Source organism: Dreissena polymorpha, chromosome 14 (assembly GCF_020536995.1).
Source record: "Dreissena polymorpha isolate Duluth1 chromosome 14, UMN_Dpol_1.0, whole genome shotgun sequence".
Lineage (NCBI taxonomy): Eukaryota > Metazoa > Mollusca > Bivalvia > Myida > Dreissenidae > Dreissena > Dreissena polymorpha.
The window spans coordinates 66,302,470-66,328,749 of record NC_068368.1 but is presented as its reverse complement, the minus strand read 5'-3'; the positions used below and the strand labels follow the sequence as shown (position 1 = coordinate 66,328,749).

Here is a 26,280-nt window from a genome sequence, read left to right as displayed (position 1 = left end):
AACAATATACCAATTCCTTAAATATTATTCACACAGGCTTGAAGCTTCCCAGAGTATATTGTTACGAAATAATACTTATTATATCGTTATAATGCATATGTTAACTTTTGTGATGAAATCCAGTAAAATATTAAACAAAACAAGTATTTATATATAGTAAAGAATTCAAGAGAGAAATATATGCCAACAAAATTCTCTTAATTATGTCAATATTTGTTATCCCATTCTAAGCACAAGACAGGTGAGGACATCGGTATTTAAAACTCATTGTAATCGGCGTTTCAAGCTCACGTTCGGCGGAAATACTTGAAGAGTTACATTTGAATAAAACAGTATTTGATCCACAAGCATTCTGCTTCGTGGCAGAGGTTTGTATGAATATATCAAAAACTTTTCGTCAAATAAATCATGTACGGTAATCTGGCTCATGAAATAGTTGGACGAATCGCACATTGTTCCAAAACAATTAATTAACAACAATCTTTGACTAATACATTCTATGACAAACAAGTATATCTTTGAGACTAGCATTCAATGAACAAATATTCGATATCATGTATGTAGAATAGTTCATAAAACTCAAAAGACTAGGTTTCCATTAATACTGTTACAGTGTTTGCTTTAGTTGGATGTTTCGCAATTTAAACAGTTTTCAGACATATCACAAATTTTGTGGGTTAGCTTAACTGCCAATACTTACTGAACACACTTATGCCAGTAAATGACCGCTGTCCTCCTTAAATCAAAGGTAGGGGAAAGGGGCAGTAAAAACCATTCCATGACCAATCTTCTCCGGGATCCTCTGATGTGTAGGCAAACATCATCAACATATATACATATATATAATGATTTTAAATGCAACCCCAAACGTGTGTTCGAAACGCAACATCAATATCGGCCTCTTGGGATAGAAAAAGCGCCTCGATAAATAAAAACTATACAAATTAATCAACTTATTTGTTTTATTATTGTTATAAACTATCAAGCGACTTTACACAATAGACGTTCATTTACACGAAAGTGTTATATTGGCTCAACATGTTTACGTTTTTCTACATTAACACCATTTATTATATGTGCCAAGAGCAAAATATATGCACAACGCATATAATTTTGTACCAAATTCTAACAATATAATATGACCTGCGGCATATGGGTCTTAAGCAATATACAGTCAGTGTACCTTCAAACCAGCTCGTGCATTCGTACAGACTGACGATGAGCTACGCTGTCCGCTTATGTAACCGATTAACCTTAAAGCGGGCAGGGATAGTTCGAGCCGACTGGCCAGAAGCCTCGATTATTCGCATGAAGCAGTCAATATCAAATTTAACATGGCAAACTTTTTTATGTATAGTGTTATTGCGTACACTTAGTCAGCGACTCTAACTATAGTAGTTTTTGTTATTAAAAAGCTATGCATACTAAACCCATCAATTTCATTGGTAACAAACTAATGCTTAACCTATAAGCCTCATCATTTGAACATGGGTATCGCATAAGACCTATTTTAGCAGAATGCGGATCATAAGTAGCGGAACACAATATATACTGAATACCAATCTTCCAATTCCATTTAGATGCCTCTCACATTAAAACGTAACACTATTATACAAACGAATATCATCTGTGCTTATTGAAGCATGGTGCACAACGGAATTGAATACAGGGCCAGAACTCAAATATACAACACAATAAATATACGCATAATTACAAATGTCTGACTGAATACTTAATGCCTTCCGCTATTATCCGACCTTATTCGACCATTTCCGACCTCTTTTCCAATATAAAAGCAAATATAACACAAATGTGTAACCATTTATATAGTGAGCATAATTATATCAATTCATAATACTCATATAAGTAGATACAATGTATACTACTTATACAATTCGCAAGCAAGGCAATATTCCTTATAAAAACATTCCGGTCATATCCGGTTTGGATATATACAACAACAACAGCTTTCTGATTTGCACATATATACATAACAATTACTTGCCAGTCATTGTGGTTGTTCCTTATCAGTCGAATCTAGGCGTGTCCCTTTAAAAGTTATGGAGAATTGAAAGTGAATGTCTTCAACTAATTGTTTTATTGAGGTTTATAACATGAAAGGACGATCGTTCAGGAACAAACAACTCTCATATAATTCGGTCATCTTTTGTATTCGCTTTGCTACAAACGTAAACACTTGCAAATATATACACATGGAGATGTTGTAAATCAAGAAAAATAAATAGAATGAATGTCTTACTAAAGGTCTGATTTTAGCCCCATTCCATATAGTAATTAATGTGACGTGAAATGTGCATCAATACTAATGATTTAACTCTGTTTCTTATGTGAAGGTCAGTATTTAAATTAATACTAATATGTTAATATTAATGGATAGGTTATTTAAATTGTTAAATATAATTCAAAGAGAACAGATCATAAAAATAAATGTTTAAATCGGCGGTAACTTATTTCTGATAACTTGTATGACGTTTACAGTTAATAAACGTAAGACTAGATACAGAATATGAAATCTATTTTATCCTTCCAAAGGTAAGCACGTTGCAGGCCACAGTAGCACATTCTCCTCTGAATTTCTTGTCGCAGAATCCGTAGATGATTGGATTTGCAATGTTGTTGATCACAAAGGATCGGAGAAAGAGATTATACACTGCAATACCAGCCGGAGACACCACCTTTAGAAAATCGGGTTTTATGGAAATCGTCACCATGAGAACTAAGTGGGGGATAAAGCTTACCACAAACACAACGGTAATAATGAACAACATTAAGGTCACTTGCTTCGTCCGCAGACTTGGTCCCTTGATGCCCACTGAACTCCGGTTAGATTCCAGTTTGCTTGCATGATTGGGATTTCTTTTGTCCGCAGTTTGGACTGCAATGACCGGACTAGATGATTTTGAGCAATCTTTGATTTTGACAGCCATGTTAAGTTTGTTTTTACACGCATCTTGCTTTTCAGTTCCGATGACCAACGACGTTCCGTTCGGTGTCGTCTCTCGCGTGTTGCGCGATTGTACCTCAAGAGCTGAATCGGGGTTATTGTCCTCCGATTCTTGTTCATCCTGTTCATGAATAGAGTCACCCAGCTTTTCTGAAATAAACATAACACTTAACCATAGACTGCATTATAATAATTTATTTCTCTAAATTGTTATGGTGCTGTATGTGTGTCTATTGTCATTAAATAAATGTCGTTTTTGTCATAATTTGTTTGTTTTCGGGATACCAGTTTTTATGGTTTTCGTCTACTTTTTCATGAATATTGAAAAAGAACCACATAGCAACTGCATCGCATATGGCAGCTTTGGCCAAGGTTTTGTAAATATTTTTATAGAACAGAACAGCTTTTTATTACAGCTTGTACATATTACATTATCAGTCTATAGAATGAAACAATGAGCATATCAATATAATAATACCGGTGTTGAACACTATGATATAAAGTACAATATTTAGACTTACGACACTCCTTTTTCCCACTCGTATTGCTATTCATGCCACTGTATGTATTTTCACGAATAAACTTATGGCTGAGCACTATCGTCCTTCCAATTCGGAAGTAGAATACTCCCATAATAACCATAGATATAACGGTGATCAGTAACTGGAACAAAAAGTAACCTTGTGGCAATTTCGATTCTTTCATCTTTGGGTCAATGAAGCATTCGGTTCCATTAATTCCATGAACCCCTGTATCAACTGATGCGCCACCGTACACAAAAATGGCGGGTAAAGCTACTACACATCCAAGAGCAGAAGCTACAAAGCACATTATTTTAATCTTTGTCGGGGTTATTTCTGCTGAAAACGGGAAGCAGATTCTTCTGTGTCTTTCTATTGCAATTCCTATAACAATAAACGCCGAAGCCACGACGAAAAACACGTGTAAGAATCTGAGAGACTTACACGCTGCTTCGGACGGGAACATGTACGGATACAACATACTGACAATCAATAAAGGCATGCCAACGGTGCAGGCGATGAGGTCTATCCAACCCAGCCATAAAATAAATGAGCGGTATGTGGACGGTGAGTATTTGAAGGTGTAGACGTAGACGACGAGGATGTTGCCTAACACGCCGACAACCATCAGGATGGCGATGAAGATGATTGTGGGGATATGGAGCTCAACGAGGGAATTATTCAGCTCCGCCAATGTCACATTCTTCGGGAAGTCATCCCTCCACGCCTTTGGGATCGCAGAATACATGTCTCTATAGGGTTTCTATAATATATTAAATAAGGACAGTCATTGAACATATACATTTAAAGTACGGCTTATATTTTATTCAAGTTCCATACGTGCGGTCGCTATCATAATATACATACATTAACAAAATGAATTCAAACACACACTATTTATAAGATAGATCAGAAAGATCTCCCGTTAAATGCCATGGACCACATAGTTCTCTCAGATTTATCAAACCATTAATGGGAAAAGTGCGAGCGAATTCATAATTAAGCCATATTGGCCGTATTAAATCAAGTTTTATAATATTCAATAAGTACGTCTATTCGTCGGGATCAAAAAGCTACAACGTACAACGTGAATACAGTCGCAGTACAGTTTAACTTATGCATTTACTAGAGAAGTATCCATATTAATATGTATGTGTAAGTAAATAAACGACACATTTTGTTTAACGTTTAACTATTAAATTGCATTATGATTATTATGTAACTCAAAAGGTATCAAAAAATTATACTCTTGTCAAAACGTACCTCCGAAAATGTTTATTGAGCGTACCAGCTAAAATTGACGCCAGCCAATACCCATTTTTAAACAGCCCTTGTAACCTTATTTCGAGTGTTTTAGCATATTGCGTTCGAATGTGTAAAAAGTGTTCCTGTTTGGGTCTTGAAAACTTAATATTTATAAACGACTGCGTCTTGAATGTATGATAAACAGAAAGGTTCGTTGATGGAATTAAGATGATGGTTGTCGATAAAAGTGATAAATACATAAATATATTTGTTTAAAGCGATTTGTTAAATGTGTTAAATTGTAATATATTGATAAAATATGTTACAATAACACAACATAGGCAAGAAAAAGTATACATTAAAGACGAATTTCATAAAATCCATCAAAGACAAATAAGCGCCCTAGCCGATTGTGACGAAGATATTTCGTACATATTTTCCTACAATAACCGAAGCATTCGTCTTTTAGTTAGTGTTCGTGTGTCGTATGAATGTATGTATGAATTTAAAATGAACCGTTAAACTAAATTTATATTCACATCGTACATGCATGATTTGCATGCTGATGAATTCGACTGTACAGACACTTTCGATTTCATAATTAAAATTCTGGCTTATTTCGCATTTTTTCGACAAACCTTCTTCTTAACTTGTATTTTAATTTATTCTGAAATATATGTTTAATATTATTTTTTTACACATTGATATAAATAAATAAGTATTTGAAAAAATCGTATAATCTCGCTTTAAATATTCGTAAGAGTTTTCCGAAAGCAGTAAAGATGTTACTTTGAAATGTATTAATGGCATTTTTAAAGTGCACATTTAATTATGTAGACGTTCAGTTATAATTTACGTTCAGTCTGAAATGTGTGCATGCATAAAAAAAGGATATTAATATAAGTCTATTTCCGAGCTTTATAAGCTGATGTATTTAATACGTAGAACTAGACGCTAAAAGACGCTATTAAAGATAGTATACAATAGTGAACACTTGTAGTGTTTGTTATGGTAAAATTAATATTTGTTTCAAACTTGTCCTGGAATTTAAAATATAAATTAAACGGCTTTACAACGAGGAATGTCAAATTACTTCTTTATTCATAACCTTAGAAACTGATAATGCAAACAGTTTGCAGCATGATTGTATGATGTAAAACGAAAGTAACCAATAACTTTTATTGTAATTATCGCAGAACAAATATGTATTGATGTAAAATCAGCATGTTTTCTCAGTATTGTGCAATATGGCGTAAATATACAATTACTAAAATCAATTATCCACTTTTTCGGTGGGCTAGCAGCGACATTTACGTTAAACTCAGCCAATATAATACAATCGACTCTACAAAAACAATTCAATTAATGAGTTATGGGATGCTCCGATCATTATCAATCTAAATGGCGCACTTATGAGTGAACAACTTAGGGTCAAATGTACAAACTGGCCACTAATTATATGCGGGGTGATCCATTTCGAAATCTATCAGGAAATTACATCCCAAGCTAATATACTTCCTTTCTTATTTGTATTATGAGTATCATAGGCAAAAATATCTAAAATATTACCGCCTCACATTAATGAATGACAGAGAAGTATCAAATAATTCCAGACTGATAGTATCTCTCAATACGAAAATATGTTATTCTAACACATTTCAAATCTTATTTTACATAATTGTATAAGCGATCTGCTTGTGTTTCCCTGATTGATTTTTTTATAACATACCCTCCTTTTGGTATATTACCGAATTCCGTTGAACCAGAAACCAATTATCAGTAATGATACCGCGTTGGAAACAGCGTCTTAGCTTAAAATATATTTACATCGAAATTTTGACTAATCCTTAATACTAAATGTCACTTTAAAATTCTTCGTCGTCAACAATTACTCATCGTTTATTCCTAGTAATAGCCTTCACCTGAATGAAATGTAAACACGTAGAATTCTGAAACTATAACGTAGACTCTTCACGTAGTTATACAGCCGATTGTCGTTTTTATTATCCAATCACAACCACATTTCAGGATGATAGTGTTTTTAGGCTCCGGAAAATAATTTCACAAGTGTGAGATGAACTTACGGATAATGTTTTTGTGATCTTTGAACAGTTTTAATATCAGTTCATGTATTACCGAACTATGTTTGTTCCATATAAGCAGATTGTTTATTTATCAACCAGAGTTTATGTTATCACGAAACCCTGTTGAAATGCCAGAATGTTGTTATATTCATATTATATACACTTGTCGTAAAGAAAGCAAAATATATAAGACCGCATCTTGCCGATTTGCCTCACACCTTTTTATAATGTGTAGATAATAAATTGCCAATCTCAAGGGAAAACAAGACGTTAAATTATGTAAGTATAAACAGTTTATGTGAGTAATCAATTATATTGGTGCATTGAATCAGTTCTCTCTAAGGAGTTATTGTTGTTTCATCAAACAGACGCCGTGCTCAGATAAAGGGTTGTTAAGATAATGGATCTCCAGTGTTATTGCCTCAGCGATTAGTAACTCCATTACCCAACAAGCTGTATAATATTGATGAGGCTTTATATTCTTTTTTTAATGAACGATTGAGACACTCTCACTTAAAGTAATTTTAACGAAACAATTTAACGAACATTTGACAATCGGAATATTTTAATCCAATATTACTAAGTAAGATTTGCGAAAGCAGGTATGGTTAAATACTGAATCCTACCGGAGCGGCCATCTTATATTTAATTGCATGTGTGTTCTTGATGAGAACATGTTTATCAACGTAGATAGATATTTCCTTTCTGATTTGTCGATTCCAAAAGACAGCTTTATCTTAAGTGTAACTAGACCTACATACACTACATGTCTTCTCCCTTTAAAACGCATCAACCTCGAATTTTAAGAAAAGTGTTGTTCTGGTGTTTACGATGAAGCAAATATTTATATTCTCTTAAAAAATGTTATTCAGGCCGGCAACTCAAAAAACGCTTTGAGGAGAGATGTTATAAACAATCATTTAAGTTTTCTCCTAAGAGTTTTCGCGTACGATTGTAACCAGGTAAACACGTTATCAAAATGATATTACCACAGTTGTTTTTTGGGAAAGTAATGTAAAATTCCATGAACTTTTTGCTATTATATATGTTTAGTTTTAATAGTTTAATGTCCGCATGATTACAACTATGATGATGATAGTGGTGGCGGTGATGATGATGATGTTTATGATGAAGGTGAGGTGGTTGTGATGGTGGTGATGATGATGATGTTGCTGATAATGATGATGATGATAATGATCATGATTATGATGATGATGATGGTGATGATGATGATGATGATGATGATGATGATGATGATGATGATGATGATGATGATGATGATGATGATGATGATGATGATGATGATGATGATGATGATGATGATGATGATGATGGTGGTGATGATGATGATGATGATGATGATAATGATAATAATGCTGTTGCTGCTGCTGCTGATGATGATGATGGTGATGATGTTGATGATGTTGATGATGATGATGATGATGATGATGATGATGATGATGATGATGATGATGATGATGATACTTATGACGGCAATGATGACGCATCGTTGTAGATCGTTTAATCAACATAACGGGAGCATATTTCTACTCTAAACCTCTAAACAATTTTTAAACATGGAATTTATTATCTGAACTCTTACCCAGAGGATCTATGAGTCTGATCTCTCTTGTAAGAGGGTCCATGTGTTTGGCATATGTTTTAAATGAGTCATCTCCACCTGATAATTATGTACACTATGGAAGAACCCAATAAACTCTCAAATGCACCACAAACGATCGCTTATAAGTAAAATATCAGCCACATTATTTACATGATTTCAGAGCTTGGAAACTGTAAATTACAATAACTTACCTTATTTTGATATCAATTTGTTCCAAGTTGTACAACTACGAGAATTCAGTACGTGTTAATCTTATTAACTCATTAAAAAAAATTACATGTTTTGAAATAACCAATAGTAATTATAATAGTCGACAACGAGTGCCACTATTTAATCCGTTTTATATGTCCAGTTACTAACATAATGCTTCCGATAAATGACAAATCCAAAATTAAGTTCCTTCGCTAAAATGTATTCATTCATCATAATTTAGTGATTTTGAATTACATTATTTTAAAGAAATATTTAAAAAATCTTACTTTGGATAATCAATAAACCATAAACAATCCTGAATTTATTATATCTCCGTCATAAATGGTTCCAGAACTGTAGTCTTTGAGTTGAACAGGTCTTTGTGGTCTGATTGCTAATACGTAACTGCCGCAGATTTAGTTGGAAGGTACGTTATCTATTATGCACAATTTCTGACCGGCAGCGTAATGGAATAACTGACAAATTGTATTGACGGGCTGCTCATCGGCTTATGAATATATAGACGACGTTTGAGAAAACGTTAAATTATTTCAGTTGGGTGATGACGTAACCATGTTTACAATAAAAATAAACATATTATATTAACAGCCCTTATTAGACTGTAAGCGGCCATTGCAGAACGAATGACGTGTTACTCGTGTCACTTGCACAGTTGAAAAAGTAGCGCTCATGCTAGACGGGGCATGCAAAAGATAGGTTGATGTTACGCAGAAAGATCGAATTGTATGCTTTTGATAGTTGGAAATACCCACGTCGTTTGAATGTGATTGTTTGTAGGGCTGATCGGGTCTGCGATTGAGCGCTCGCGCGTCATTTGTTACTTCCAGAAATGATTGCTACTAAAAGACGTTACGTACCGGGTCGGACGTGTGCCGATTTGAATATTGAGTGTAATTACTTTTTGGTATTTTTGTTTGCATAAGTATCTATATATAACTGTACAACTTTAGTTCTTTTTTCAAAAGATCTCATTACGTATGTGACAAATTGACAATTCTAGTTAAAGGGACCTTTTCACGTGTTGGTAAATTCACAAATATCAAAAATGCATCAGATGTCCAAATCTTTGTTTTAGTTATGATATTAGAGAGGAAACAGGAATACAAAAAAAACAAGCTCTAAAATATCGATTGTTTGCATCTTTTGACGATTTAAAAACATGATAATTACAAAGCGTTACAAACGCGAAACAATTGATCTATTTCTGTTTCTGAGATTTCAGTTGTGACATTAATATTATTGTTAATACAAAGTACAGAATACACCTCTAACTCTATGAGCACGAATGGCCGAGTGGTTACGCTGGTCTTTTAGTCCAATGGTCTGTGGTCCGAGCCCAGTTCAGGATTACTTTTTTCTTCATTTAATTGTATTAGTGTATAATATTGCAGCTACTTAGTTCCAATGATTACATTTATTAATTTAATACATTTAATTAAACAAAACAACTACAAAGTATACTTATAAATGTTAAAAAGCCCCTTAAAATTGCTACTTTAATAGATTTTGAATGACACACGATCAAGGGATGTTTATCTTGATAAAACATTATTGTTTACCAACAAGTAACATTATAACACATACATAAACTTATTCAACAAACAATCTATACATACGCAAACAAAAACCTCCAGCGATTGTTTATAAGTCATATATAAATACAACAAATGTTACATGACAGGTGTAGCAGCTGTTCTATTTTAAATAAATCAATCATTACTCGGAACTTTCAGCCTTGTTATTAACATATTCCGATACAGAATCTACAGAGTTTATATTCACATTAATCATAATGGTTTCTTGCCTTAAAATTGTCATGTACAAACACACGTTTCAAAGTTGTGATATTTTACGAAATAATCTTTGTTCTGTAGGAAATAAATTTAAGTTTGAGAAAAACATTTTAGCTATAGGTGTTGATGGGCTCATACATACACCAAACAAAGTAAATTTTTGATTTCGCATTAATTAACAATATATACAACATGTTGATATTCATTCTGTTACGTTTGAACTTCGGGTAATGGCGGCAAATCGATATTTTCTTCCCTTCGTATTAATATTTAATACAAATGAAATGGATGTACAAAGAGAAATGTTCAATTAGCGTTATATGCAAAACAAGTAGAAACTGATAACGCAAGCACTTTGCAGCATTTTAATATGGTGTGGAATTAAAGATACCTAAACCGTTTTAATGGATCATTGTTGCATAAAAAATGTTTATTGATGTTAATTATGCGTGATTGTTTTAAGTAATGTGCAATAACGTGTATATAAAAGTATATGATCATATAAATTAACAAATACCCATTGAACAGGATTTTGGTGCGCTAAAGGCGACATGCGATTAAAATTTAGCAAAAATATTGCAATGTACAGTACAAACAATAAATCCATGAATTATAGCAGGCTCGAGTTAACATATCATCCTTATAAATATAATAATAACTCGTGAGTCAACAACTTATCGTCAAGTACACAAACAGGCCAATACTTAGATTGCATATAAGAAGCAAAGTAACAAACAACATCAGATTGATAAACTATGTACATACGCATTTAAAGTATCATCACACATGAAAAATTGGCAAAACTAATTTTCATCTGTTCGTGTTTCTCTGCTTGATGTCTTAATAATACACACTCCCATCGGCATTTTAGCTAATTCCGTTGATCAAGAAATCAATTATCAGTCTTTATATCGCTTATGCAACAGCGTCTTAGATGATAATATATTTACATAATGATACCTCTTATGTAACTTTCTCTTTGATAATAATATATTTACATCGTAATTTTGACTAACATTACTACAAAATGTCTACTTAAAAGGCTTCGTTGTCAACAGTTACGCATCGGTTATTCCTAGAAATAGACTACGCCTGAATGAAAAGTAAACACGTAGAATTCTGAAAGCATAAACTAGACTCTTTGAAAGTAGTTATGCAGCCGATTGTCGTTTTTATTTTCTAATCAAAACCAAATTTCCGGATTATGGTGTTCGATTTAGGCTCTAGATATACTTAAAATAGTGTGGGATGAACTTCTTTGAACATGTTTAAGATTAGATCATGTTAAACCGAACATATATTCGATTAATCTTTGATCATAACAGCAGTATTTTTGTATCAACTTGAGTTTATTTTATCACGAAATCCTGTTCAAATGCCAGAATGTTGTAATATTCAATAGTATATACGAATGCCGTAAAATATAATTATAAATTGACAATATTAAAGAAAATCAACATGATGCATTATGTTATTATACAACAGTCTATGTAAGTAGGTTATTATATTGGTTCATGGAATCAGCTCTCTCTAAATAGTTATTGTTTTTTGTCGTCAAACATACGCCGTGTTCAGATAAGGGAATGTTAAAATTAGGGATTTCCAGTGATCTTGACCCAGCGATAAGTAACACCTTTACTCATCAAGCTTTATATTATTGATGATGTTTTATATTATTTGTTAATGAACTATTAAGACATTCTCACTTTAAGTAATTCTAACGGAACAACAATTTTAACGAACGTTTGAAAATCGGAATATTTGTATCCAATATTAGTAAGTAAGATTTGCGTGAGAAGAAATGGTCGAAGGCTGAAACCTACTGGGTGGCAATCTTATACTTCATCGCATGTGTGCTTATAATAAGAACATGTTTATTGTCGTACACATGCATTTCCTCTCTGGTTTGTCTATTCAAAAACAAATTTTACCTTAAGTGATTATCATTAACTAGACTTACATAAAGTGTATTTCTTCTCCCTTAAAACACGTCAAGAAAAAATTGTGGGGCATGTTTGGGCATGGTGTTTACAATGTAGAAAATATTTATATTCTCTGAAACAATATTTTTCAGGTTGGGAGCCAATAAAATGTTTGAGAAGAGATGTTATAAACAATCATTTAAGTTTCCTGCTTGAATTTTCACGAGTACAATCGTTACCAGGTACCTTAACAAAATTGAATTGGTACGTGTGTGCTTAAGACAAAGAATGCAAATGTCCAATAACTTTTAGCTATTTAATATGTTTCGTTCTTTTCGTCCGGATGAGTAGAACTACAAAGATGAAGTTGAAGATGATGATGTTGATGATAATGATGATGATGATGATGATGATGATGATGATGATGATGATGATGATGATGATGATGATGATGATGATGATGATGATGATGATGATGATGATGATGATGATGATGATGATGATGATGATGATGATGATGATGATGATGATGATGATGATGATGATGATGATGATGATGATGATGATGATGATGATTGTTTATCATTCCTATATTAATATAAAAAAATGTTACGTGACAGGTGTAGCAGCTGCTTTAATTAAAATAAATAAATCATTACTCGAAATGTTCAGCCTTGTTAGGAACATATTCCGATGCAGAGCATAACAGAGTTTATTTTTTCATTGATCACAATGGTTTTTTGCCTTAAAATTGTCATGTACACACACAAGTTTCCAAGTTCGGGTATTGGTGATTTTTGAGCAGTATTACTAACAGTTGATTTATAACCGAAAATGTCTCCGATTAATGTTTTTTTCCCGTAAAAGCAGTATTTAATATATTAATTGATTGTATTTTGTCACGAAACCTGTTGCAATCGCACAGAGCTGTATTATTCAAGCCATAAACAAGTATCACACAAATCAAATATATATAAATAAATATATTCATATTGGAACACAATTTGATAAATTATGTATATATATATATACCATTTTATGTGAGTTGGTTACTATTTTGGTTTTAATTTTATCAGCTCTATATATATTGTTCGGTTTGTCCGTCAATAAGACGTTTTATTCATATAAAGAATTGTTTTCTTACTTCCAGTGTTCTTTCCTAAGCGATAAGTAACTCCAAGTAAATATCATCCCATGATTTGAATTATAATAAATTTTAAACAAGAAAACATAATTTGTGATTGAAAACTTTAGATTTGATCAAAACAATATTTTTTAATTCATCAGTTTTACTTTGCTTTATTTTTGGTGTCCGTTTAAAATTGTATTATGATTGCCCAGATCTAATGCTCCGCCGTTTAATATAGAACAGCGTCAATATAATAACAGGTTAATAAATATATCGCTGTTAAATTTGCGTCACAGTACGATATGATGAAGTTACCGTCTTTCATGAAAAATGTATGTTCAATAGAAAACGTCCCAGTCGTAAATTATTATGCTCTGTTTTATCTGTTTTGTTGGCGTCAGCATATTATAACATTATCTATGTATAATTAAATTTTGGTTACGAACTGTTTATCCAGAGCTAACAAGAGTGCATACCAAAAAGTCTGATAACAAAGCAAACCACTGGCTTATTTAAGCAATGATCTATACTGACGAGGACAAGTTTTCTGTAGCAATTCTGATTAATTAATATCCGAATACAAAAATTTATTATAGCTGCTGTAGCAGCTGGTTTGTTTTGCATAAATAAATCATTACCGGTGTCTGCAATTGTAACCATATTCCAACACACACCATAAAAGAGTGTGTGTTCACATTTAGCATACTGGTTTCCTGCGTAAACATGTTCAAGTTCATACACACGTTTGAAAATAAGAATAATTTAGTGAATGTACCTGATTTCAAGTTTGAAAACAATGTATTGGTTCACATGCGCTGATTGTTCTTCCTGTGGTGAAATAGAAAGACACAACTGTTGTTTTCTATTATAAGAAATGGGTTCTCGCCATAACTTCAGTAATTGCGGCGTAAAAATAATATGTAAGTAACCAACAAATGTGTCTATTATAAACTGCCAATCCCAAGGGCAAACTACATGATAAAGTATGTATTTATACAACATGTTATGTGAGTAGGTTATTATAATGGTTCATTGAATCAGCTCTATGTGTATATAGTTATTGTTTGTTCAGAAAAGGGATTGTTGAGATAAAGCATCTCCATTGTTCTTGCCTTATCGATAAGATACTCCATAACTCAACTGTATAATATCGATGATGCTTTATATATATATTTTAATGAACGATTGAGACAATCTCACTTTTAGTAATTTTAACGAAACAACAATTTTAACGAACATTTGACAATCGGAATATTTTAATCCAATATTGCTAAGTAATAATTGCGATAGGGTATGATTTAAGACTGAATCCTACCAGGGTGGCCACCTTATACTTAATTGCATGTGCGTTCTTGATTAGAACATGCATATAAACGTGCATATGCATTTCCTATCTGATTTGTCCATTCCAAAACACATATTTATCTTAAGTGATTTTCATAAACTAGACCTACAGAAACTGCATGTCTTCTCCGTTTAAAGCTTTTCAACCTTGAATTTTGAGTAAAGTGTTGTTCTGATGTGTACGATGAAGCAAATATTTGTGTTCTCTTAAATAACGTTATTCCTGCCGGCAACCCAAAAAACGTTTTTAGGAGAGATGTTATAAACATTCATTTAAGTTTCCTGCTAAGGGTTTTCGCGAACGATTGTAACCAGGTAAACACATTATCAAAATGGTATACCACAGTTGTTTTTTGGACAATGAATGTAACGTTCCACGAACTTTTTGCGTTTATATATGTAAAGTTTATAATGGTATAATTTCCACATGATTACAACGTTGATTGATGATGATTGATGATGGTGGCTTGTGGTGGTGCTGTGGTTTGTGGTGTTGATGATGATGATGAGACGATGATGATAGACGATGACGATGACGATAATGATGATGATAGTGATGATGATGATGATGATGATGATAATGATGATGATGATGATGGTGGTGGTGGTGATGATGATGATGATGATGATGATGATGATGATGATGATGATGATGATGATGATGATGATGCTGCTTCTGATTCTGATGATCTTGTGGTGGTGGTGCTGTGTGATGATGATGATGATGCTGATGTGTGCTGCTGATGATTGCTGTCTTCATGATGATGCTGCTGATTCTGCTGTGATGCTGTGATATGTGCTGCGGCTGCTGCTGCTGATCTGCTGCTGCTGCTGCTGCTGCTGCTGTGTGCTGCTGCTGCTGCTGCTGCTGCTGCTGCTGCTGATGATGATGATGATGATGATGATGATGATGATGATGATGATGATGATGATGATGATGATGATGATGATGATGATGATGATGATGATGATGATGATGATGTTTTAAAGGAGTCCTCTCCACCTGATAATTATGGACACATGATGGAAGAACCAAATAACATTTTATACATTTTAATACACAACAAACGATAACGTAAAAGAAAATATCAGCCACATTATTAACATGATTTCAGAGCTTGGAAACTGTGAATAACAGTAACTTACCTTATTTTGATATTAATTTGTTATGTCTAGTTATAAGCATGACAATCATCATGACAATCATCACAATGCCTCCAATTAATGACAAATCCCAAATTTTGATCCTTCGTTAAAATGAATCCATTCATCATAATTTAGTGATTTTGAATTTCATAATTTTAACGAAATGTTAAAGAAAATTCTTACTTTGGATAATCAATTAACCATACACAATCCTAAATTTAGTATATCTCCGTCATAAATGGTTCCAGAAATGCAGACTTTGAGTTGAACAGGTTTTTGTGGTCTGATTGCTTATACGTAACTGCCGTAGATTAAATGGGAAGGTAAGTTATCCAGTATGCAAAATGTCTGACCGGCAGCGTAATTGAATAACAGACAAATTGTATTGACGGGCTGCACATCGGCTTATGAATATGTAGACGACGTTTGAGAAAACGTTAAATTATTTCAGTTGGGTGATGACGTAACCATGTTTACAATAAAAAAATATATAATTAAAACGGCACTTATTATACTGTAAGCGGCTTTTGTAGAACGCATGACGTGTTATTCGTGTCACTTGAACAGTTGTTAATGGAGCGGTAATGCCAGGCGGGGGTTGCAAAAATATGTTGATGTTATGCAGAAAGCTCAAATAGTATTATTAAGGTTAGAAATACCCACGTCGTTTGAATGTGATTGTTTGTACAGCTGATCGGGTCTGCGATTGAGTGCTCGCGCGTAATTTGTTACTTCCGGAAATCATTTCTACTAAAGGACGTTACGTGCCGGGTCGGACGTGTACGTTTGGGTATTTTTGTTCACATAAATATATATATGTAACTGTCCAACTTAAGTTCTTGAATTCAAACATTTCTTGTTACGTATGTAACAAATTTACCATTTTAGTTAAAGGGAAATTTTCACGAGTTGGTAAATTGACAAAATACAAAAAAATGTTTCGGATTTCCAAATTTTCGTTATAGTTATTATATTGATATTAGGGAGGAAAAAAGAATACAAAAAACAAGCTCTAAAATATCAATTGTATGCATCTTTTGATGATTTACACATCTGATAATTACACAGCGTTACACATGCGAAACAATTGAATAATTTCTGTTTCTGAGAGTTCTATTGTTATCGTTATATTTTGTGACATAACGAGGATTGCTTAAACAATGTATATATTACCCCTGTAACTCCATGAGCGCGTTTGGTTGAGTTTTTACGCTTGTCCTCTACTCCAAACGCTTGTCCTCTACTCCAAAGGTCTGTGATTCCAGCCCTGTTGAGGATTACTTTTTTTTCATTTTATTTTATTAGTGTTTAACTTTAAAAAAAATCGTGTCAATGTTTACATTTATCAATTTAGAGCATTAAATAAAAAGAAACTACCAAATACAAAATTAACCATATACCATATAAACCGAAATATATGCGAAAAAGTCCCTTTAAATCGATATCTAAATAAGTTTTGAATAGCACACGATCAAGAGCTGTTTATCTTGATAAAACAAGATTGTTTACCTCAAGTAACATTATAACACAAACATACGTGTACTTATTTAAGAAATAATTTATACATACGAAAACAAAAACCTGCAGCGATTGTTTATAATTCATATATAAATACAACAAATGTTACATGACAGGTGAAGCAGCTGTTCTATTTTAAATAAATCAATCATTACTCGGAACTTTCAGCCTTGTTATTTACATATTCCGATACAGAGCCTACAGAGTTTATATTCACATTCATCACAATGGTTTCTTGTCTTAAAGTTGTCATGTCTTAAAATTGTCATGTACACTCACATGTTGCAACGTTGGGATTGTTAACTAAATAATCTTTGTTCTGTAGGAAATAAATTAAAGTTTGAGAAAAACATTATAGATATAAGTGTTGATGGGCTAATACCTAAAGAAAGTGGAAATTTTGATTTTGCATTAATTTACAATATATACAACATGTTGATATTCATTCCGTTACGTTTGGACTTTGAGTCACTACATGGCGGCAAATCGAGTTTTTCTTTACCACGTATTAATATTAAATACAAATGAATTGGCTGTACAAAGAGAAATGTTTAATTAGCGCTATTATGCAAAACAAGTAGAAACTGATAACGCACTTTGCAGAATTATAGTATGGTGTGAAACGAATGTTACCTATTCCGTTTTAATATATTACTATTGGATAACAAATATGTATTGATGTTAATTCTGCATGAATGTTTTTAGTAATGTGCAAAAAAGTGTATATAAAAGACTATGATCATATAAAATAACTATAAATACCTATTAAACACGATTTTGGTGGGATAAAGGCGACACGTGATTAACAACTTAGAGAAAATATTGCATGTACGGTACAAACAATAAATCCTCGAATAATTGCAGGCTCGATTTGACATATTATCCTTATAAATATAATAAGCGCTCGTAAACAACTTATCGTCAAGTGCACAAACAGGTCATTATCTTGATAAGAGGCAAAGTAACTAACAACTTCAGATTGATAATAACTGTAAATAGTTATTTTAATTATCCTCACATATGTAAAAACTGGTAATAAAATAATGTTATTAGAGATTTTTTTTATGTTTCTCTGCTTGATATCTGTATAATATACCGTCCCATCGGTATTTAAGCTGATCACGTTAAACCAGAAATCAATTATCAGTCGTAAGACCGCTTGTGCAACATCGTCTCAGATGATAATATTTATTAACATCGTAAATTGACTAACATCCCTACAAAATGTCTGGAATCTACTTAACATGCCTCGTCGTCAACAATTGCTCATCGTTTATTCCTAGTAATACCCTACGCATGAATGAAATGTAAACACGTAGAATTCTGAAATGGTAACTTCGACTATTTGAAAGTAATTATAATCGATTGTCGGTTTTATTGTTCTATTAGCAAGACGTGTAACTTCATTTAATTTAATATTTTTGCGACATTTACAACCAAATATCAGGATGATCTGCAATAAACCTCATAAAAGTGCAGGATAAACTGAAGGATAATGCGTTTGTGATCTTTGAACTGTTTGAATATCAGTTTATTAATTACATAAAATGTATCCGATTTTTTAAAATATAAAAACAGTATTTAATATATCAACTGGAGTGTATTTTGTCTCGAAATCCGGTGGCGATCCAAGCGACTTCTAATATTCAAGCAATTTACAAGTATCGAAAAGAAAGTAAAATATATTATGTATATATATATATATATAGTTATATATAGTTATATATAGTTATATAGTTATAATATATATATATATAACTATATAACTATATATAACTATATATATATATATAGTTATATATATAGTTATATATATATATAGTTATATATATATAGTTATATATATAGTTCTATATATAGTTATATAGTTATATATAGTTATCAGCTCTTCAGGTAGTGTTTGGTTTGTTCGTCAATAAGACCTATTGTTCAGATAAAGTATTGATTTCTAACGTTCATTATTATTAAATACACAATTGCTTTATTAACAGAATATGATAAATGATGGCAATCTTTACTTGTTATTTCCTTTTTATCCTGTCACATGCCTTTAAATCAGCCCGATGACCAGGTAACCTAATATCCCAAAAGATATTAGGCTAGATGAACACGTGACCACGAATATCAGTCAGTTGCTATCCGCGCATGCGCATGCATTTACTTTTTTATATTAATAAAATATACTTTTTTTAATAATAAAATACCAAATACATGTAAAAAACTGTTTGTTTAAACATTATTATTTAAACAGCATATTTTCGTCTTTGTGTATTGAATTAATAACGAGTAACTTGATTTCTGTGTGTTTTAACAAGATGAAAGCTAGCCTAAGCGCTTTGTCTGACTTGACGTCACAATGTTTTTTCGCGGATGATTTCCATATTAAATATTTAAACACAAAATACTCGAAAACTAGATATTTTAGAAACATTTAAACGAATGTTGTTAATGTGACAGGATAAATAGAATAATATGTTGGTGACGTTGATGGAGAATGGTTATCTGGCTCGTCGAAGGATCTTTTCGTAGTTCGCCTTCGACTCACCCGATAAATTCCTCCGACTTGCCAGATAACCATTCTCCATCCACGTCACCAACCTATTATTCTCTATATTCATCGCGTAGTTTGTTCTGTTTATGAATGTCTTATCAACGTATACATGAAGTTGGTGTCTTTTTGTATCACTTTGAAAACACAGTTTTACTAAATATGTTTATCATAAACTAGATCTACATCAACTGCATTTCGTCTCATAAATCGGTTTAAACAATATAGAGACGAATTTTGAGACACATACAGTGCTAGAGTTAACGATTAAGCAAAAATAAACTTATATTATCTGAAACAATATTCTTCAAGCAGGCAACGCAACCGAAGGTACAAACGCGCGGTTTGTGAAATAATGATATAATTATTGAGGATGGTTTTTTTTCTATCCTAAAACATCATTCAAAATGTGTTTTGCTGCATTGTTTTGTTTTTGAAATATGTTAAGTGTAATTCAATTATTTGTATCTTAAATATTTAGATTTGATAGTTTAGAGTGTTCATAACATTGTACGTATGACTTCTGCGACATCTATAATTGTGTACATATATCAGGAAAATATATCGCTATTAATTCATACAATAGACCCTTTCAGTTATTGCCGGTTTTTAATTATCACCCTCATGTGACGTCATGCGATGATAATCGAATGTATCGATTGTAAACGAGAACAGATATCTTGTTGGAATTTGTTTTTTCAACGATGTAAATGGACTAAACATATGCACGAAAAGACTTGTACTTACCTAATTGTTATTTATTATTTTTTAATGAAATTTTGATATTCGGTTTATACTGCTGATACAGCAGCGTATTATTCATCAGAGAACGTGATCGGATAACTAAATACTGAAATTCACACAAAACAAAACAACTAAATAAGCCGTATTCTTTCTTATAGTAAGACTTTTATAAATGATGTTTAAAAAATATTGAAACATATATTTATTTGATCACAATTATACGTGGTGTGGATATTGTTGTTGTTCATAAGCGATCGAACGTGTAAGAGATGCATTTAATCAATTGTAAAACAAAGCCCTAAAAAGCGGAATAAATAACAATTGTTAAATTTTATCAATTTCTTTCCCATTGAATGGATTTTCGTTTCGTTTACATTGAATGAAAATATTAATCAATACATACGGAAAAGAACTCTGCATATTATGCAAATTGAACTGTCTTTGCATGTCTTTACTACTGATAAGGAGTGATACGAATCTAGCATTTTATGATCAATAAATCAATATATTAAATTTATTTAACGCAAGTATTGTTTACCCTATTGTGGTTGCTAGTTTTCATGATGGTGGTTCGTACACTGAAATCACGTACAAAAATCTATACAAGTAATAGCGGCGTTTACATTTGCCGGTACCCGTTAAATACCTCATTTGCGTAGCAGTTAAATTGCACAATATTTTAAATTTATTTATAGTTATTAGACACTGTATTATTATGATTAAACTGGCTAATATATACACTTGTTCCTGTAAAATTTGGCTAAAATGACTGCTTAATTTGCGAAGGGGGGGGGTGACATGGGGTATCATTAATTGTGTTAAATTACCAGACACTAGGCTGCAACATGTTGTTTATGCAGGGACCCAAGTATAGGTCCCTGGGTTTATGACACCTTGTTTTCTTTGTAATTGTTGGGCAGTATCCGATCATAACGAGATAATCGGTTTGCGATGAACAAAGGTGAAATAAAACACCGGGATAAAATGCTGCAACAAAGAGTGTCAACATTGGTGTGAACAATTAAATCAAAGTATTATATTATTCAAGAGAATTTATTTTTTGTGTAACAAGGTACGTTTTTTCAGACAAATCAAGTTTCAAAGCAGGTACAATATGTTGCGTACATAAAATCGGTCTATTTATTTGTTGTTTGTTTTCATCATTACTTGCTATCATTCGTTAAATTTAATTTATTCTGAAATAAGTTCAATTGATGAGAATTTTTTTACAAAAAAATGGTCGCGAAGATGCCAAGTATGGAGATTTTGTCATAACCACATACCGAGCTCTTACATTGTGTTTTACTCCCGAGTTCGTTGTTAGTAAAAACAACAATTTAATCGTGTCATAGTGTAACATTTACAGTTACAGTGTTTTTATCGTCGGTCGATCAAGGCTTAAGATCAATTTAACAAATCATCATTCCCCAGTACTAATCCCATTGTGATCAGCCTGTAACGCATGAGTGAACATACCATGACCACTATCCTTCATAACACTTTATGAAGTTGATGAATAAAGTGATCTCCATGTGTTACAGTTATCCTTGATTGCCCACATACAGAACCTATACAACAAGAAGAAAAAACCCCATGACATTTGGCGCCCAACGTGGGGCATCGTTTCAAAAATGCATTTCCTTAAAATTGTATTTGATATGTTGCATGATTATCATTACAAACAGATTTTGTCAGCCTTCCCTTTATGCGCGTATATGTATTCCACCTCTTTCTGCCAACCAGTGGGAGGAGTCTAAACTTTGCAGGTGGGGTGAATTGACAATTCAATTCCCATTTTCAATGGTAAAGGTCATGTTCCCAAGTGGTAAAAAAGCGTTCAAATCATATGCCAATGATCAATACCATAAAATATAAACGTTCGGCGCTTTTTTCAATATTTGTCATTTTAATAAAATATTTACGTTTAAAGTTTAGTGGTAACAGTGCGGGATTTGTTTGCGACACACAGGGTTATTGAACGGAATGTTTAATGTATTTTCACGCTTCAATGTACTAAATGAAATATGCGAAAAGCGATAGCTGAAATAGACGTCAATATAATAAAAAATGAAATATTTGTGCAATTTACGCATATACTGTATAGTAAAAGACACGTTAATATTATCAGCGACACTGTACAATTTTCTCTCTGGCAGATTTTGTATCATCTCATTACGTCACATCCGACTAAGGGGCACAACTCTTGCACTAGTAAATGCGAATAACTGAAAGGGTCTATTAAAGGAAGCTGTGAACTTACCTGATGTTGATAGTAGCTTTCGAGTAATATACCACACGATTTAAAAATGTGTTAATCAAACGCCATGTTTTACAAAAATGCACACTCTTTGAAACTAATCAATAATAGTCGACAACAAATTCAACTGTTTACATCCATTTAATACGTCCTGTAATCAACACAATGCTTTCTAGTATTTACAATTTCGAATAATTTTAATTCGCTTAAATGTATTCATCATAATTTACTGATAGCGAGTTTTAAACTTTTAACGGATTTTTAAAATGTTTGTCTAATTTCTTATAATACATATACTAATAATTCATGAAGGTAAATATATATCCATCATATGATGTAACAGAATGTCCGTCTTCTCTGCTTAAACACTTCTTTTCTGCCGAAGATTTCGAGATAAGGTACCGTTATCAATTTTGCAAAACGTCTGACCGATAGTGTATGGTAGTTAGTGACATATTGTATTGACCTCACAGGTTTTCTGCTTCTGATTCCGTAAGCTTCTTCTTCTTCTTCTTGGCGTTCGCTCTACACGATCACACCAGTTTCTTCAATAAATGATGTGGTCCGTCTCAGGTCATCCACGTCTCCATAAAGTTTCTGATGGAGGGTTGTGTCCTGGGGCCACTTTGTAGCTCGCTCCTGGTCGTGACGTTTACATCTTTGGAGGATGTGTTCAGCTGTTTGGTCTTCTGTGCCACACGGACAGGTCGGTGACGGGGCCAGTCTGTATTTTTTATGCATGTGTGCATTGAGTCGGTTGTGCCCTGATCGGAGTCTGACCATTATCACTTGCTCTGCCCTGCTTAGGAGATGATATGCATCTGCCTCTTGTCTTGGCCGGGTAAGTGATTTAATGATGGTAACTTTCTCCTTGTAGCTTACTTGCACAGGTGGCTGATCTAACTGAGCACCTTGTTTTGCCAGTTGGTCAGCATCTTCATTTCCGGCCACTCCACAGTGTGCTGGGATCCACTGGAGGGTCACGTTTAGGTTGGTGCTGATTCTTTGTAAGGCATTTGCAAGCTGAGGAACCTTGTTGTTGGTCAGGGCTTCTAATACAGACATGGCATCTGTAAAGAAGACTATCGAGTTGACATCTTCGGTCGAGTCTTCAATCATTGACACTGCCTTCATGAGGGCTAAAGTCTCTGCTCTGTAGTTGCTACAGTGTGTTCCGGTTGCTGCATGATGTGTTTCTCGTTTTCCGGATGGGTACAGAATGACGATGCCAGCACCTCCATTTATGACTGCTCTAGTGGCAGAATCGTCTGTGTAGACATGAGTCCATGCCTCTCTTGGGTATTCGTCATCGATCATGGCAAGTGTGAGGCTCTTTCTGATATGCTCATCCTCTTGTTTACCTAGCTGTAGGTGAGGAACACTGGATCTTACTGCAACATTTGACAGGTCATTTTGTAATGGATCTATGATGTCTTCATGACCAAGCGGAGTGGTGGGGATGGTCAGATCCGTTGCATAGGCCTTGTCCAGCTTCTTAGCTTCGTGTACAAAGCTGCTACGCTTGATCCGATTTTTGGTGTACCCTTTAACTCTGGCTGACATGGGGTGATCCGTTAGACATTTATACTTCTCTGTCTGAAGCAGGATTTTGACATCTCTTCTTTCTTGAAGTGGTTGTATTCCTGTTATCTTTTCCATGAAGGCAATTGGTGTGGACTTGGTTGCTCCTGTCATGATGCGCAGAGCTTGGTTCTGGATTTTATCCAGAGCCTGGCGATTGGATTTGGCTGTGGAAGACCATGTGGGGGAACTATACTCTAGTTGGGGTCTCACTGTGCCTTGATAGACTGTCTTGAGTATGTGCTCATTTGCCCCCCATGTAGTTCCCGCAAGCTTTCGCATCATTGCAAGTTTTCTTCGGGCCTTTCCTTCTGCTTTCATGAGGTGTGGCTTCCACGTTTGCCTCTTGTCAAAGGTGACTCCCAGGTACGTGGTCTCGTCTGCTTCAGTCATAGGAGTGTCTCCCATTCTCACCGTCCCTGCTTTCTGTTTTGATGACAATGTGAATAGTGTGGTGGATGATTTCTCTTTGTTGATCATTACACAGATTCCGTAAGCGAACTTTAAGTGGATGTAGTAAGCATACAAACAATTTAAATACACTTGCTTATTATACAACGGGTCTTTAAAAGCCTTTTAGTAACCATTTCAGAACGCATGACGTGATTCTGCGTGTCAAGTGTACAATTGTAGAAAATTACAATTTCATGCGGGACGACGCAAGGGTTTGCGATGATGTTGAAGGATGGAAAATATCCGCGTCGGTTGCATTTGATTGTTAAGACAGCTGATCGGGGCTGCGATTGACTGCTCGTGCGTCACTTCTCACAACCTCAAATGAGTTGAACTATAGACTGTTAAGCTTGTGCCTGTAAGACATTGTGTCCAGATTATATTTATTTTGATTATTATTTAAGTATTTTGCTTTGAATAATTATCTCACTTTGCGTTTATTAAAACTTGGTCATGAACTGTTTTCCCAGAGCTAAATGATTGCATACCAACATTTAGCATAATAACGAAAACAAACGGCTTATTTAAGCTATAATCTATACTGACGAAAATATGTGATCTGTAGCAATTCTGAGTAATTGATATCCGAATACAAAAATATAATATAGCTGTTGTAGCAGCCGCTGTGTTTTGCACAAATAAATAATTACCAGTGTCCTTCACCAATACTTTAACACAATATTCTAATACACACCATCTTCACACTGACATTTCCAAACTTTTTAGCACTGTTACTCGTTTCTCAAACCTGTGATAATAACATGTAAGGCCCGGCAAACCCTTAGTCGAGAAGCTTGAAACATGTAAGAATGTCTGTATAATTGTCATACTGTAATAGTCGTCGGGATGGCGAGTTGTATTTTATGGGTCGTTGAATACATAATCGAAGTCTTTTTAACGGTTCTGTAAAACGTTCTATTTTTCTTTATTTTAACACGGACTCTAGATGAGATACAATATACGCTCCTTAAAGTATCACTAGGCAAAACAAGTTGACAACATTTGTAAATATAACGTTATAAGGAACATATAATGCTCACCCTTTGACAGTTAATTTCAGGTTGTTTTAATGTGGGTATACTTAGTTTAAATTTACGATAACAATATGTTATATTTTATTTATCTTATTTGTACTTTTTGATGTTGTCGATTCATAGTTGGAAATTTGAATGCCCCCGCCTTCTGACGCTCGC

General features: G+C 33.5%; 2 protein-coding genes across 3 annotated transcripts; both read right to left on the bottom strand.

The window, feature by feature from the left end:
* Window positions 1-202: 202 nt before the first annotated feature.
* LOC127858738 (uncharacterized) lies at window positions 203-23,424 on the bottom strand. 2 transcript variants are annotated; one of them, XM_052395983.1, is made up of 3 exons: window positions 23,057-23,424; window positions 3,487-4,249; window positions 203-3,115 (listed from the first exon to the last, which is right to left on the bottom strand). In XM_052395983.1, exons 2-3 carry the CDS (start codon window positions 4,232-4,234, stop codon window positions 2,535-2,537), a joined length of 1,329 nt encoding a protein of 442 aa, XP_052251943.1. In that variant the 5' UTR covers window positions 4,235-4,249; window positions 23,057-23,424; the 3' UTR covers window positions 203-2,534. The 2 variants fall into 2 exon arrangements, with proteins under 2 accessions (XP_052251943.1, XP_052251942.1); XM_052395982.1 differs by lacking the exon at window positions 23,057-23,424 and adding an exon at window positions 8,919-9,142.
* A 154-nt stretch (window positions 23,425-23,578) lies between these two features.
* On the bottom strand, window positions 23,579-25,042 carry LOC127857447 (uncharacterized). Its single transcript, XM_052393842.1, has one exon. It carries the CDS (start codon window positions 25,040-25,042, stop codon window positions 23,579-23,581), a length of 1,464 nt encoding a protein of 487 aa, XP_052249802.1.
* Window positions 25,043-26,280: the final 1,238 nt, after the last annotated feature.

Excerpts from the sequence above, each read along its gene's own strand:
- LOC127857447 (XM_052393842.1), bottom strand. The coding sequence starts at position 25,042 with ATGGGAGACACTCCTATGACTGAAGCAGACGAGACCACGTACCTGGGA.
- LOC127858738 (XM_052395983.1), bottom strand. The coding sequence starts at position 4,234 with ATGTATTCTGCGATCCCAAAGGCGTGGAGGGATGACTTCCCGAAGAAT. Across the intron at positions 3,116-3,486 it reads GAGTGGGAAAAAGGAGTGTC|AAAAGCTGGGTGACTCTATT; the intron begins GTAAGTCTAAAT and ends TGTTTATTTCAG.